The sequence below is a fragment of the Dipodomys merriami genome, unplaced genomic scaffold (assembly GCF_024711535.1).
Source record: "Dipodomys merriami isolate MVZ:Mamm:240054 unplaced genomic scaffold, mDipMer1.0.p SCAF_38, whole genome shotgun sequence".
In the NCBI taxonomy this organism is placed as follows: Eukaryota; Metazoa; Chordata; class Mammalia; order Rodentia; family Heteromyidae; genus Dipodomys; species Dipodomys merriami.
In genome coordinates, this window is record NW_027205381.1 from 2498827 (window position 1) to 2515821 (window position 16995).

At 39.0% G+C, this 16995-nt stretch overlaps 1 protein-coding gene across 1 annotated transcript in view; it reads left to right on the forward strand.

Moving 5' to 3' along the window:
- Cntnap5 (contactin associated protein family member 5) overlaps window positions 1–16995 on the forward strand; it is a 948142-nt gene that overhangs the window by 551107 nt on the left and 380040 nt on the right. The window contains exons 9-10 of the mRNA XM_069989436.1: window positions 666–815; window positions 4332–4503. Coding sequence (XP_069845537.1) covers window positions 666–815; window positions 4332–4503 — 322 coding nt within the window. The remainder of the gene's footprint in view (window positions 1–665; window positions 816–4331; window positions 4504–16995) is intronic.

Consider the following 16995-nt stretch of genomic DNA (forward strand, 5'->3'; position numbering starts at 1 on the left):
GAAAAAAAAAAGCTTTACTAAAAACAAAACCTAAGTTGTTTGTAGAAAACTGTGAGGAAAAATTAATGTTATTAACTTATCCACACAAAGACAAAGTTACTACTTTTATTTTGAGGTTCTCTTTTATCTGTATTTTCCTCTGCAACTATATAGCAACAGATGAGTTAATCATTAACATATCTTTGATATACAGTTTTGGATTTTCCCCTTTTGTTTAAAGGTGCATATATCAGAAGTAGTTTAGACACTTAATATAAAAAATGGGAGTAGGGAGTGAAGAATCGAAGAAGGGAGTGAAGAATACTAGGAAGGAAGGAAGGAAGGAATGGAGGAAGGAAGAAGGGAATGGAGTAAGGGAGAGGAAGGGAAGAAGGAAGGAAAGAAGGAAGGAAGGAAGGAGGGAGGGAGGGAGGGAGGGAGGGAGGGAGGGAGGAAGGAAGGAAGGAAGGAAGGAAGGAAGGAAGAGAGGGAGGGAGGAAGGGAGGGAGGGAGGAAGGAAGGAAGGAAGGAAAAACAGAGCAGAAAAGAAAATTTCCTCCTTGAAAAGCATCTGGGAGATCTGCTCTGAGGATACACAGATACAGAAGGCTGCAAAGTGAGCCCCAGCTCTTCACACCACCCCAAATCAATCACCTCTACACTTGCCCTTCCTGTCTCTTTTGCAGGCAGCAGCTTGAATGATGGTTTATGGCATTCAGTTAGCATCAACGCCAGAAGGAGCCGCATTACTCTCACTCTGGATAATGATTCAGCATCCCCAGCTCAGGACACCGCCCGGGTGCAGATTTATTCTGGAAATAGCTACTACTTTGGAGGTAAATTCCTAAGCCTCTGAGACTGTAAATAAAGAGAGTCAGAGGGAGAATGCAGTAGGTAATTATTCCGCCAGGATGAGTCTTACTATGTTGATTAGACATTCTCTCTATCCTACATGAATATACACACACATGCACATGTGCATTGTCATGCATACACATGAAGTAACTTGTAGTATGCATTAAAACACACACACACACATGCACACACACACACACACACACACACACACACACACACACACACACATATATATATATATATATATATATATATATATATATATATATATATATATATATATACACACACACACAGACATGTATATAGACCCACACACAAACAGGCCTCTACACACTGAAGCCCAAAATGGTGAGAAGCAAAATATCTCACAGCTGTAAAATATAAATTATCTAGGCCAGTGCTGAGAAGGGAAGAACTTGGGCTACAAGAGCTGCTGTTATGTAACACATCCAAAGGAGATTTTTGTAGCTATGCCAAACTCTGATCATACTGGAAAGCAGAAACTCAGCTGAAAACTTGGAGAAAGTGAACCAAGAGTCAGCATTACCTGACAGGGAGAAAACTCAGGTGGTAAGAACATGCAGCCTGCTCAGCCATGTAGGCAACTTTATGCTCCTTGCCCCTATATTCCCTTCTTCCCCTACCTGGAGGCCATCTGTACCTAGGAGTGGAACACTGGAAATGAGAGAAACTAGAAGGCTCCACAAGGAGATCTCAGTTCAGATTCTCCCCTCTGCAATGTTTGGTGAATCTTAGGAAGACTTTCAATGAGAAAATGTCAGGGCCACATTGTAAGGATGAAATTCACACAGTTAGGCACTCACTACATGTTTATAAATGCACACATGTTTTATTTAGTATCTTAAAGGTATTTCTTTATTTGAAATGATACCATCTGTTTTCCCCATCAGTTGTTTGTATTAGAAAAACAACCTCTGAAGGGGTTTTAACCTTAAGGGCTTTCTGACTTTGAACTTTCCTTATAGTCCCTGAAATGCCTTTTGTGGAATAGGGGGAGAGAGGCTAAATCTCAGAATAAATCTCAGAATCAGTGGGGATGTGAATGTAAATGTAAATGAGGTCATGGTTTAAGAATAGGGGCTGAGCTACACTTCAGTGATATGGCACCTGCTCGGCATATGCAAGGCCTTATGTTCCATCCCCAGTAAACATACACACACACACACACACACACACACACACACACACACACACACACACACACACACACACACGTACAAAATGGTACCCTCCTACCCTCTTCACAGTGAACAAACTGGCTTCAGATCTTACAGATTTTAGCATGAGTTAAAGTCTGCACTCTCTCTCTCTCCTCTCTCTCTCTCTCCTTCCCTCCCTCCCTCCCTCCTTCTCTCTCTCTTTCTTTTTTACGTTTTTTTATTGTAAAAATAGTGTACAGAGGGGTTACAGTTGCATGAGTAAGGTAATGAGTACATTTCGTATTGAGCATTGTTACCTCCTCCTTTGTTTTTCACCTACCAACCCTTCCCTCCCTACCTCCCCAACAACCCCTCCCCCACAAATTGTAAAGTTTGTTTTCAACATAGTGTCTTGTTTCTCTCCTCCTCCTCCTCCTCCTCCTCCTTGACCTCTTCCTCCTCCTCTTCTTCCTCTTCATCCTCCACCTCCTTCTCTACTTCTTCTCTTTCTATGTATCACAAGAAAATCTGAGACTCACACAATATAAGTGCATACTCTACTATTTTGCTACATTCCAGGCCCTGTAATCTCTTAGCTCTAAACTCCAGAATTCACAAATCACACCTTTTCCAGCCAAGGCAGTAAAAGCTTTGAAATACTAAAATGCCATTGCACCATTGCACAGGTGTAGGAGAGGAAGGAGGGGAAATAGTCAGAAGGGCTTCCTGGGAAGGAAGCAATATGAAAAAATGTCTTCATGATGAAAAAGGCTGTCATCTGTCATCACAAGTTCTTCTGTGTATGAAAGGGTAACACCTTCCTTTAGGAAGAGAATGAGCTTCCATTCACTATAAAGGTTTGAAGTCTCTCAAAGTTGTGTAGCAACTTTGTTGATTGGGTGATAGTATTTAATAGATAAGACTGAGGTGAGGTTGGTGGAGATGACGCAGTCTGTTTAAGGCCACTGATCTGGCAAGAATTCAGAGGATTTAAATCCTGATCTGTGTCCTCCATAAACTTCTAGTTAAAACAGACATAGGAAGACATGCAGAACAATTGTCTCACATACCCAAAGGAATTCTCCACAGACTGACTCTGTATCACATCTGCTATTTCCACAAAGAGAAAGAGAGGTGATCTAGAATTTATTTCTGGGAAAAATGCTTTTGAATCATTGCGATATAATCAGCATATGACATGACACAGAGGCAAAATGACTGGTCTCTCCTAGTTGAAGATATACTAAATTAGAGTTGGGTGTTCAAGTATGCTGGACTAAGGAGGTAAAGATTTATCGATGATTTGAACAGTTGTTTAAACAAACACCCTACATGTAGACTGTAAACTTAAGGAAGGTGAAAAATGACTTTTGGTAATAATAGTCAACTATCATAAATTCTCTCTACAGCTTCAATTAGAAGTTGTAGCATGTCTCTTCATTTTATAGTGTGCCTGTGAGTGGTTAAGCAGCTGCTGGCTTCTGCCCAGCCAATGACGGCCTATTAGAAATGGTTGAAATAATTCTCAATTATTTATAGATTTCTGCTCTGTTTTCTAGCTTGCATTCCCATATGCTCTGAACCTATTAAAACCTTTGAGATGGAGTTTGCAAAGAGCTCAAGCATTCCTATACCTGCCTTGCTCTACACCTGTGTTAATGAGCAGCAGATGTGATCTGTTACGAACTATTCTACATCAGTGCAATGCATTTTTTAAAAAAAGAACTCTTTTAAATGGTATGGTGTTAACCTTTCATGTGCACTATTAAAGCTCTGTAACTATGAGCACTTCAACCCTTGGTTCCTTTAATGTCTGAATTTGCTTTGCACAGCATGTCAAAATTTCTGTTACATTATCATGTGTACCTTTCTCAGAAACTAAGCTATTAAGGCAAACAATTAACCAGTCAATTATTCTACTGCCATCCTTGCCTAAAGTATAAGTTCCCTGCAAAGTGTAATTTGAATTGAAATGTGTATTAAAACCTGCATTCCAAGACAGAAATAAGAATCCCAGGAAGTTACAATCTACCACTTCCCTTGGATGAATGAATCCGATGTCAAAGACTTACAAAGTCTTTACCAACAGGAAAAAGTGAAGCTGAACAAGATAAATGTTAGAGTATTGGCGTCCTCCTCGAGGATCGAGTGTCCCCATTCTGTGCCATTTCTTTCCCTTTCCTGAGCACTTTCGTATTTACAACAAAGTTGCATGCACTGCTGTGAGTGGAAAACATCAAAATAATTAGACCTCAAGATCTTCTATCAATAGATCACCAAAACAATGACTGATCATTTCAGTATTCTCCATCTTTTTTCTCTGTCCCACAGGGTGTCCCGACAATCTCACCGATTCCCAGTGTTTAAATCCCATTAAGGCTTTCCAAGGCTGCATGAGGCTCATCTTTATTGATAACCAGCCCAAGGACCTCATTTCAGTTCAGCAAGGTTCCCTGGGGAATTTTAGTGATTTACACATTGATCTGTGTAGCATCAAAGACAGGTAATTATTGTCTCTTCTCCTCTGTTCTCTCCCTCCCTTCCCCGTCTTCCAATTTTCACTGTTCTAAATATGAGTTTCTTTAAGCAAAATTCTAATCTGCTAACATTAGCCACATTAGACATAATTGAGCTGCCTAATGGAAAATATTTCTGAAAGGATTTCAGGCCCAGAGAAAAATGGCTTAAATTAGTTGAGTCTCTCTTCATGTTGACTCGAAGTAAATGGGATATGCAAATTAAATCAAAATACAAATTTGTGAAAAGGATTAAAATTTTATGTATAAACAACATCTGATTATGTTGAAGTTAAGAGTAAAACAAAAAGGAAGGAGGAATTACTTCTTTCCTAAAACATTTCATTCTTCACTGCAGTGGGGTCCTTTCCACACAAGCACAGAGCACTAGTTCCCTGGGACTTGCACAGTAAAGCTTTTGGTTTTACTAATCCCCATGCATAGTTTCTTTGCCCTGGAGGAGATAAACACCTGACTAGTGAGAACCAGCACTTTAAAACTACAGCCCACCCACAGAGCCAGCAAAAGCTCAGTTTCTCTCTTCATTTTTCCTGGGTTCTGGCTCCTCTTTTATTGGAAGTTTCTAGATTGGAAGATACTTTGTGGGAAGACAAAGAGAATGGATTATGAATTTTCAGCAAGATTTTATACTGCTCCTTCTAAAGTTCTTACTTTGTTTAGGATCCTAATTCTGCTCATCTTGGTTATCACGGCATTGGACCAGTAAGTGGATACTATCTGTTCAGTGCTGGCCTATGTGTTGGCAATAAAGAATCTCTGCTCATGTTTCATCAGGAAATTAGTTAGCCATTACAATGAAGTATGATAAATGAAGATCACCCTTACTGGGAAGATAAATGGCCACAGCCATTCAATAATAGTCATAAGGTCAAAGGAGTTGTAACATTGATTTGAATCTTCCAATTTTTTTAAATTTAATTTTACTCTTGAATTAGCATACATTAATAATATGAGAATTTCATTCTGATAATTTTGTGCATGCCTATAGGGTACTTTGAGCAAATTTACCTCCTCCAATTTGCCCTCCTATTCCAAACAGTGTTTGATAGGTTCATTAGGCTGTCTTCATCTATGTTTGTGTGTTCATATGTGTGTAAAACATACTTCAATTCTCTCCACACTTTAGTATTCTTTTCTTTCCTCTTCCCTTCCTCCTGATCCCCAAGAAGGCCTCTTCTTGGACCTTGTAGCAAGCATATGCCATATTTGGTTTTTTGAGCTTCAGTCACCTGAATCAACATGATGATCTTCATTTTCCACATGATGATCATCCATTTTCCTATAAATCACATAATTTTTATGAGTCGAATCTTCAAAACAGAGGGAAGCAGGTTTGGTCAAGGTGTGAGCTGAGGACATGACCAGAACGTTGCATGATGAGAAGTAATGGAAACAGAAGAGAACATGGCTTACAAATATTTGACTATTCAAAGTGGTTTGTTTCTGCATTTTACACCTGATGATGTCTAATCATTTAGTTGGCAGTTTAATTGTTTTTCAGTAGGATAAAATTGGTGGTATGACTTAAAATTTATGGTGCCTTAAGTATAGCTCAGTAAGAAAGATAAGTTAGTATGAGTGCCTCTGATGGCTTGAACATACCTGGAGATCTAAACCAGGATTAATGATGAAAAACTGTGTTGGCACAATTTGGCTTCATTATCTATTGAAGAAAAGGAAAGGAAAGTGATCAGATTTACCTAGAAGTTCTTAATATTGAGTAAGAAAAATGGGTTGAAATTGAGAGAATGTACATCTAGTGAGGGAACTTTCTCCGTCCAGAATCTAATGATGAAAAATGTCAGGTGCCTGGACTAAATGGCACAGAAATCAACTGTGTAGAACCCAGTTTCTACTGATGCTAGGAGCAAGGGCTGTTATAATTGTGGGATTTCATACACATGTTTCTCTGCTGGAATTATCAACAAACCACCCAGACTTCCTAGTTCTTTTTCCTTACTTTGTTCTGTCTTATCATCTGGAAAAAAATGAGTGATAAATTATGCACAATATTAAAATGTGCCCTTTTGGAGATCTCAGAATAAAAGATATATCAGGGAATGACTACAACCCTTACAATCGTTAGTAAGAGTGAGGAGGAAACTTCCCATTTCATCAGCCAGCACCAACTTTTGATTAGTGTGTATCAATACAGGAACATTTATCAATAGGGGTTTATTTGATACCTTAATTTCCAATCAAGGAAGCTCTCATTATTTTTGATTACATGAAAGTCACTTGCCATCAACACTGCATCATCACTTTTGTGAAATTGTAGTCTTGTGTAATTATATTACATATAATCATGTTTCAGTTAATTGTATAATAAGGGATTGTGTTTAGTTTAGTGGGTAAATGCTATGTTTTTCTTGATTTGCCAGGCACACACTTTAACAGGAGGGAAACCTGTGGCAGAAGGCTTTGTTCAGCTTATTATCAACTGAACTTATAGTTCATATTTATTGAAGTGGGGTGAAGGTTAGAGGGACAGGTGTTTTCTGGTTTTCTGCTTTATGTTTAAAGTGTTTGTCAATGGCAACCTGATTTTAGAGTAAGTGTGGAACTTGTGCCCTTGAGGAAGGTAGCACCGGTGAGGAGGGGAGAAAATAGCCAGCTGTGCTTTATGACCTTTGCTCAAGTCTGAAAATTCCACAGAGGGCAGCTGGATGGTTTCCTCTCAGTCTTAGATTTTTTTCTCTACCCTTTCCCTATGGACTATGGAGATGCCCGAGACCTCCATCTTTGAGACAAAATTTTGAGTGAATGTTGGGAGTGTTTCTTCTAAAGGATTAATCGATTTGCCCATTATTCTGGCCTCTGAGAAGGGATGGATGGGACAGAGGAAGTGTCTAGGCTTACAGGTCTGGCCGCCTAAAAAGAGTTAGTTTTAGACAGCTAGTCCCAGGACAAGATGAGATTGGCATGGATATTTCCAGCAGATGTCATGTCCTTCAACAGTCTTTCTAATCTCTGACATACCAGTGTGCTCTTCCTCTTCTGCATGCCCCACCACCAGCTTCATACTGAGGATGCATCAGAATCACCTGGAGAACTTATTAAAAGTGAACTCATAGTGAATGATTTGCAAAGAAATAGAAGGATCTGGACAAAGTCACATTAGCTGAAGTAAGTTAGGCCTAGAGAGACAAAGCAAACATTCTTTTTCTCATATGTGGGAGCTAGAATTAATTTATAAATATGTAAGTAAACACTTCTGGGTGGTATACAACTATACAAAACTGTATTCACTGAAATATGGTAGATTTAGGGAAGAACTCATATGATGTAATTCCTTAGAAAGGTTAACTCACAGACCAACAAATAAGGGTGGGTAGACAAATGAAGAGAGAATGATAAGGAGAATGCAGTCATAAAAATAAGTGTATATCCTACAAAAATGATGAAAATTGAGGGAATGAGTATGGTTGAGAGGGAACAGGTGACAATCCAGATGCACTGCATTCATAAACTGCTTTAGTGAATGGCAACTCCTTTGCACAGTTACTTAAAGATAAAATATTTAAAAAGAATGCAGTCAGGCCTCTCCCCAAATCGATGATCCAGTCAGTATAATTGAATTTGCATGTGTAGTAACTTGTATTTGTAGTTCAGATGATGCTGGGTTATGGGTCTGTGGGCCACACATGGACAGCCAGTTGGTGGGTTTTTATAGGATGGAAGATAGTTAAATGAAGTAATATAGAGAGAATGTTTGCTCAGTAACAATTGCATCAAATATATCCTTTCCTTTTCCAGCATCAAATAGAGCAAAAGTGATAAATAGAAAAGCAGAAGTGATCTTATTTTGATTTTGGCCTCATCCCATGCATGAAAGGGGAAGACCATATTGCAACATTTCTCACTTTAGATTGTAGAGCTTAAATTGTGTTGGCGTTGGCCTGGTGATGGCATTCTGGCACCAACACCACAGCTTTCGGTTTCAGAGAAGTACGAAAACATATGTGTTACTCTGCAGTGGAACCTTTTGTATATTAACCACTGTTTTTAACACACTCCCACGGGTGGGGTAGGATTTTAGCAAGAGTCTGTATATAGGAAGTTATCCAATGCAATGCTTGAAAGCACTCCAAACAGCGAGAGAAAATGTGAGGCTCTGGACCAGAGAGCTAGCTGGATGTTTTAAAGAAAATGAAAGGAAATGTTGAGGGTAATTCTGGAGGAAGAATTTACATGTCATACCTTGTTTAGCTACAGGAAATTGAATGCAGTAATCCACGTGTGATCCATAGTCTGGAAAAATCACTAGCTTGCCTTTTCAAACAATGAGACTGAAAAGATTCCTTACAGGGCAAAAGTGAAACCTGGGTAGATAACTATGATGCTTCCTGGTTATGCTACCCTCTGTATTTTCACTTCTGCTTGTGCAGTATTAATCTCCAAGGATCGTCCCCATTAGCATCACCAGATGAGAGAATTTCACTGGGAATAGAAATTCATTAGAAATTCACTAGGAATGAGACATTTTTTTTAAAATTTAATTTAATTTTATTTGTGAACATACTGTACAGAGGGGTTACAATTACATGGGCAGGATAATGCATACATTTCTTACCAAGCATTGCATCCTCCTCCTTTGGTTTGAGACATTTGACTATCTACTATCTTCTCAGAGTACTCTAAAGCCAGAGAGAATCAGTGTCTGTCAATTGTATGTTGTAGGTGATTTGTCATTCTCATAGTAATCATACCACCACCGCTTATGCGCTGTTAGGTCTTTTTAAAAGAAAAGCCTGAACTGTGTTTAGTAAAGCCAGAAAGGTATTAACATTATAAAAGAAAGGTATGTATGTTGGCAGTTCTAGCTAAGACCACACTGTCCTCCAACCAAAATTCTCCATTAAGTTATCATATGTAAATCTGATTGTTTTCATTTATAGCCACAAAAGTTTTGTTTGTGGTGGGAGGCAAGGAGGCTTTAAGTCCAAACTGATTCTCTTGGAGTGAATTCAGTGTCCTTTGGAAAGGACACTGAGGAAGGTCTCTTGAAAGTTTTTGAAAATCCTATGATATTAACCAGGAGCAAAACCTAATTGTGGATATAGTTGTGGTGGTAATCACCCCTGTTTCTTACCTTTACCTCACTTTTGTGGAGTACAAGCAATGCTGCATTCTCCAGAATTAGAGATTTGGATAGTGTTTCCCAAAGTGTAATCATGGAATCCCACCAACAGCAACCAAAAAACAACACAAAATTTGATAGGAATGCACATAATTATCAGGGTGCTGAGGGCTTACACTTATACTCTAGCCACTCAGGAGGCCACGATCTGAAAGGTCACAGTATCATGCTACCTCAGATGAGTTACATTTTTCTTCCCTCTGTAGTGACTTCAAACCCTGAGTCTGATCTTTAATTCAAATTCTTGGCCAAAATTTGGTATCTGTCTCTCCTACCCTACCCTACACTTAAACTACAAGAGCTAGACAGGCTTTCTGGAATCAAAGCAGTCTTCTATGACGATACTGGGTCTTAAATGACACCCCTGGACCTGCCCATCTTGCTCAACTTAGACCCTGATTGAGAGATGTAAATCATTTTGAATACCTCTTCTCCTTTTAAGTGGAACCATATTGGGCAAATGGTTTACAAAGAATTTGATACAGGATACACTGTTGAGAAAGGTACCTAACTGAGAAAAAGATAGAGTCACAGACTCACAGTGACTGGCATTTCCAGGTCACTGCATGTTTGGCAGATTGTACAGAAGAAACAACACTAGCAATGTTGAACTCAATTACAATTTCATCCCTATGTGACCTAGAAAAGCTGATGTACATCCCTCGGTCTTAGTGTTCCTCGTTTAGAACTGGAGGTATAAATGCTTTTATTCTTCCAGATATTATGATCTTTTAGGATATGCAGGCATGCAGGAGTGAACCAGTCCAGTCTCAGTCATTCTTCCATGCCTAACTGAACCACAGATGGTGAGATAGATAGCTGTTCCCTAAGTGCAGCAAAGGCAACTTTTCTCTATGGTAGCTGAGAATATCATGTGTTGCACGGTGCAAGTACAGAGGGAGATCAGATGTCCCTCATGAAGTAAAAAAAGCCTTGTGGTATAATATGCTGATACCTGGATCTTTATAAATGTGGATGGCACATTGTCAAAATTCCGTGGGTAGGAGGCAAAGGGAGGCTCTGCTGAGAAAATAAGGTTTCAGGAAAAACATGAAATGGCTTCATCTCAGGAAGTCTAACTGGGCTTTCCAGAAGCTCTGCTGGGAATGGCAGCATTAAGATTATACTGAGGATGGGCTAGGTGCTGGATACACATTTGACTGAGGTAGAGAGGACACACTGGCAATCAAGAGTATCGGGGAACACAAGCCAGCGATAGAGAGCTGCCAGCACACAAAGCAATTTGAAATCTGAGTATGAGGCCATATTGAGAGCTCATCTTTCCATAATACTTACTGTGAGCATTATGTGTGTATATTTCTGTTTCTGTGTATATTCCTTTCACCTTAAAACAATGTCCTGAAGTAGGCACTTCATTATCTCCATTTTCACATAATAAATTTTAGACACAGTAGCAGTACATAACTGACCCAGTATGCAGAGGGTCTACCCAAAATACCAAAACTCTATCTGGAGAGATTTGACCTGTCATGTCTGGTAAAGAAACCAGCAGTGCCCTGGAATTCTGATGAGATTGTGAAGTCAAGATAGTGTTTTCATCCTCTGTGGAAATCACAAAGGGGGCTGAATTAAAGCAGGGGGAAGAAAGGATAGGCATCTGAGTAAAATGGAGCACTTGGGAGCCACAGGCTATCCCACAATTAAAGGTCATAGTCACAGCGTTGGGAAGAATGTACTTAGCAAGTCACAGAGCTAAAGCCACCACCAGGGTGTTCTACTTTATCTAAATCTGAGGACTCATTAGGAAGGGATGAGCATTAGAATTAGCTTGAAATGAGTGTTCGGCTGGTTTTGTGGAGGTAGATTTTTAAGCTACTTTGGCATAGATCATCCATCTGGAGCTCCCTAGAAAATGTAGTGATTCATCCATTTGCCTCTGAAAAGGGGATTCTTCCCACTGTTATTCCTTTTTGAATGTCAGGAGGCAGGGATGCAGAGTTGGAGAGGAAAATGTAGATTTGGTTGGACTAAATGCCTTGAATGAATGTAAGAATGTGGTTATCAGCTTCATTTCTTCCATGATGCGTTCATGAGGAAAATGGACCATTAAGTTGATGGGATGGAACTTCTCTACCTGGACAAAAGGAATGACACCAAAGTGCTTTTCATTCATGGAAGTGAGAGTGCCAGCTATGCTGGAGATGATCCCTCATTCTGGTCCTTCCCAGTGGTGAGAATCTTCCCCACAGTTAGGAATCTGAAATCATGATACTGAAAACAAAGGTACAGTGAAGAGCTGGTGAATTATCTCATAAGGATTTATTCCAAGGGATGTTGTTTGGAAACAGGAGTCATCTGCATGCACAGGGAGTCATGAGGAAATGTCTGTTCCTGTGAAAATGTGTAACTCCCTGGATCATCTGTAGTGAGAAATGTTGCTCACGAAATAAGATTTTACCCAACACAGAAGCCAGGGAAACTCTTGATGGACACAGGAGAAAACTACTATGTTATACTATGTTAATTCTCTAGTCACATCTGTGATGCAGAGAATAAAGCCAAATTAATAACTAGAAGAACGAGATTCCTCCTTATTGATATCTTCACAGGATCAATATTCCAATAAGTCTTCATCCAACATCACGATAAGGGCCTTGCTTCTGCCTTTCAAATTCTCTAAAGAGGCTCCTTCTACAATGATAATGTCATGTTCATTTTCCCTTATCTACAATTGATATATACTCATTGGGCCTCTAAGGCAAAGAGTGTGTCATTTTACTATTGTTTTATTGGAGTCAAAAGGAAGCATGGTGGCCTGTTCTGAATACTATATGAGATAGTTGAATGAGGAAAGGTGCTTTTAAAAAATTATGGTCCTGGTGCTTGAACTCAGGATCTCTGCACTGTCTCTGACCATTTATGTTCAAGGCTAGTGTTCTACCACTTGAGCCATGGCTTCACTTGTAACTTTTTGTTGGTTAATTGGAGATAAGTGTCTCATGGGTTTTCCTACCCAGTCTGGCATTAAACCATGATCCTCAAATCTCAGCCTCTTGAGTAGCTAGGATTACAGGCATGAGCTACTGTTACCCAGCAGGAGCTTAATGTTTTGAGTTGGTAAAACATGAGATCTGACCTACAGTAAAAGATTCTTATCTGTTGCTACTATGAAACCCACATACAAACTAGGAATTATCTTATGTTGTATTTATTTTAAGTTAATATTTCTCATAGGAATCAGGCCTATGGGATTTAATGTGACATGAACTACTGCACACTAGGCTGATGTTCCCCTTTGGAGGTCATGGCCCTGGCCAGCATTTTATATACCATTCACTTTACTTTCATAGTAGCAAAAGCAAGTATCCACCTACATTGTTGGCAGATAAGGAAATTAACATTAACCCAAATTTAATAACCTGCATTAAAGCAGAATCAAACTCTAGATTTTGATTCTACGACTTTGAATGTAACTAGCCACTTGACCTCTTTCTATATCAGCTCTCTCAGTTGTCAGTGGGTTATTATGCATGATTTATAATTGTAAGGTATTGGACAAAAGCCAAGTGATTTTATTTCCTCATCTCTCTTGGACAGTTAATGAGTGTTGACTGGAATGTATGTAGTAATGTTCTTTCAGTACAAAGCAAGAGAGAGAGAGAGAAATGGATGGGGCTCTGTGTATGTCAGCAGGCCAGATTTTAGAAAATCCATACACAAGTAGGAAAAGATGACACCTCTTTGAATAATTTACCTATATGCATAACCTATTTTATTTTCTGGACAGGTGATTAATGTTATCACTTGATTCAAGTCACAGGTTTGAAATCTTTCCTGGTGGTATAATGTCACCTTAAAAGCTCTCTGATATGATTTACTAGACTCACTGCAGAGCTCTTCTCTCTTAACACTGGGATATTCTGCAAACCAAAAAGACATTTCAACACCTGAGAAATTCAAAGGAAAATCCCCAAACCTATAGCAGATAGTTACTGGAGAGAACACAAATTGCTGAATGACTTTTTTCCCAGATAGTACATTCGCTAAACTACTGTGATGCCTTTCCACCTGCTTTTCTGTGTGCTGAAAAATATAATTTTGGTTGTAATAATTAGGTAAGAGGCTGTTTCTGCTTTGATGATCAAAAATTGACAGACAATCATCCCATTTGTTAGGAAATGGAAAGACTTGGAAAAAATCATGTTAGAAACATAGGTCCCATGGTTTCTGCTATGTGCAATAAGTAGTACATGTGTAGGACAAGTAGAAAAGGTCAAAAGCTATGTACATATGACCAGATAAAATGATGTTAAATGAAATGAACCCCAAGATAGGGACACAAATTTTTTTTCTTTCTTTCTTGCTATTGTTTCTGACATATTTCTAATGGACCATGTAATTTTTTGGTTTTTTTATATGTTCCTCCCCCATGGTATAACCCCCGTTTTCACTGCATTTGATGTCGGTGCCCTGCATCTTGTATATACACTTCTCTAATTCAGGGAGGGGAAGGGAAAAAAATGCTTAAATAGGGATACAGGTTGACCCACTGTAACAATGAGATGTACAAGACCTATGTTGAAAACAAACTTTACAACTTTGACGGGGGTGGGGGTAGTTGTAGAGGTGGGAGGGAAGGGATGGTAGGAGAATAAACAAAGGAGGAGCAACAATGCTCGATAGGAAAAGTATTCATTACCTTGCTCATGTAACTGTTATCCCGCTGTCCAGTATTTTTACAATAAAAATGTAGAAAAAGTATGTTAAAGATATAGTTCCAAGAATTTGACCAAATAATCTTATAAAAGCATATAATATGTGTCACCTTTTGCCATTCTGTGTGCACATAGGAACATGAGTATATATTCACTCACAGTGACAATAGCTGGTGTGTTCTGATGCATATCCCCAGTTCATTTTGCTGAGATTAACCCTTCTCTATTATATTCTATCTTCTATATGACTATAATCCAGTCATTTACTCAACAAATCATGTCTTAATGCCTATTTATACTCTGGGCAAATTCTGTCTTAGGAATCCTGGAATAAATTATGCAGAAGTGTGAATATAGGGAACTTGCCTATGGTTTCTCCCAACTCTGGTCTTTCTCATACCCTTGGATCAGGAGTCGGAATTTGCTATTCATTTATCTCTTGTACTTGGCATATTTCTTCTGGGCCAGGTGCTTGATAAAAGCTGAGGGCATGGATGAATGTGGAAGACAGTGGATGATCCTTCACTTCAGAAAGCTCTGGTTGTGACCAAAATTGTGAGAGTAAGATGTTTGTTGCTGAGTAACATGATACAAAATGAGTAGCATGATATACAAGTAGGAGGGAAGCTCAGAGGAAAGCTGGTTTCATATGGGTGTTGGAGGCAGCATGCTTGGAAAGTAAGACAAAGGTGTCCTTCAACTCTGGAAACAACTGCTGAGAAGACACAAAATCTATATCAGTGAATTTCTTAGAGGTTTGCACTTTCTGATGCTTTCTATCTACCCTCGGCTGACAATTCTGTGTTGGAATCACTGCTGTGGGAATCTGGGCTTGATAAGCACAACATTCTGCTTTCCTTAGTGAGAAGAGACTTTCTAATTGAGCAGTTAGCTAAAAGCAAACTCCCCGTGTTTTCCTAATATACAGGTGTGCTGGGAATTCTTCTGGCATGTAGACCCCTTCTTCTCTTCCACACCCCTCCCTTGGTACCCTTGTTAGAGGCTTTACCTTACAGTAATGTATCCCTACTATCACATAGGCTACATCTACAGTTAGCAGAACATGGAGGAGAGAAGAAAAAAAACTCACTTGTCAATACAGAGCAACCACTAGTGTAAAGAGGTATGTGGTAATGTGGTAAATTCCAAGAGTCTGAAAGTGACAGGAGGAATACACATTTTAAAGATCATCTCAATTGCCATACTTACTCAAGTTCAGTTGCAATTCTGGAGTTGATGTGAGAAGACCCACACACTGTGGGAGGGATGAGAAGAACTTGGTTTGGGCAGGTACTTGGACAAATAGGGAGGAGAAAAATACAAGTTCCTATTGTTGGAATTGTTATTAAATAATTCTTCTACATCTGGGGCATATGAGACACAGAGGAAAATCAAGCAGGTCAATTTTGCACAGTTGAATCCTGATTGCCTGATAGGTTTCCCCTTTCTCCCCTCCTTCTCCATCTTTTTCTTCTTTGTGTCAATATACAGATTTGAACTTAAGAATCTGCACTTGCTAGGCAGATATTGTACCACTAAGCCAAGCTCCAAGCAAGGCATATCCTTTTATCAAATTCGCATTTGCCCTAACAGTGTGGAGACCCATAAGAGAACCCTAAGATATGTATTCAAATGTTTTTTTCTTTCATGCGATTGTTTCTAACACATTTATAAGATGATTTCTTTGTTGCTTTGTATGTCCCTCCCCCATGGTATAGCCCCTGCTTTCACTGTATTTGATGTCAGTATAATTTGTGGAGGGGAAGGGAAAAAACAAATTGTTTAAATAGGGATATAGGTAGACCCATTGCAACAATGAGATGTACAAGTTGTTATGTCAAAAACAAACTTTACAACTTTGGTGGGGGGGGGGGGAGGAAGAATGGGTGGGGGGCAGAGGGAGGATGTGAAGGAATGGGAAGGGGAAACAAAGGAGGAGGCTACAATGCCTGATAAGAGTCTTGCTGTGTAATTGTAACCCCTCTGTACAGTATTTTCACAATTAAAAAAAAAAGGAGAGAGCCCAAAGATAAACTCCTATCTACACTGAAATTTTCATATGCAATTACTTCCCTATGGAATTTATAACACATCATTTCCTGGTGGAAATATCCTACATGCAGAACCACTCATTGTTTTCTTCCACAGCTTTATTTCATATGGATACAAGCACAAGATGAAAGTCATATCAGCCTGCAAGTGCTTGATATCCCCTATGAGTTCCTTTGACCACATCCACCCCATTTTCTAAATCTTGCTCAAAGCCACCCTTACTTTTCCTTATTTAAATTTCCCTGATAGTTTCCTTCTAAATGTCAATTTAGCATCTAAGCATAATCAGTACTTGCATTTTGCCTTCCATAAGAAAGTTCTTGATGTCAATGATGCATTCAGGTGAGAACAGGTGCTTTGCAATGATTTGTTAAATGTATTGAACATTTCAAACTTTATCAACATTTGTGTTAAGTAGCCTGAGGTAAACAGCATGTGAAGCTTATGCAATCCAACCATGTCTCGAGTATCATATAATACTTCCTTGAAATTTGGAGGAAACTTGGAATTCTTTAATATTTTTATACAAAAAAATTAAAGAGTGGTTCCACAATTTAGGACTTAAATCCATTTGTCAATTCCTTATCTTG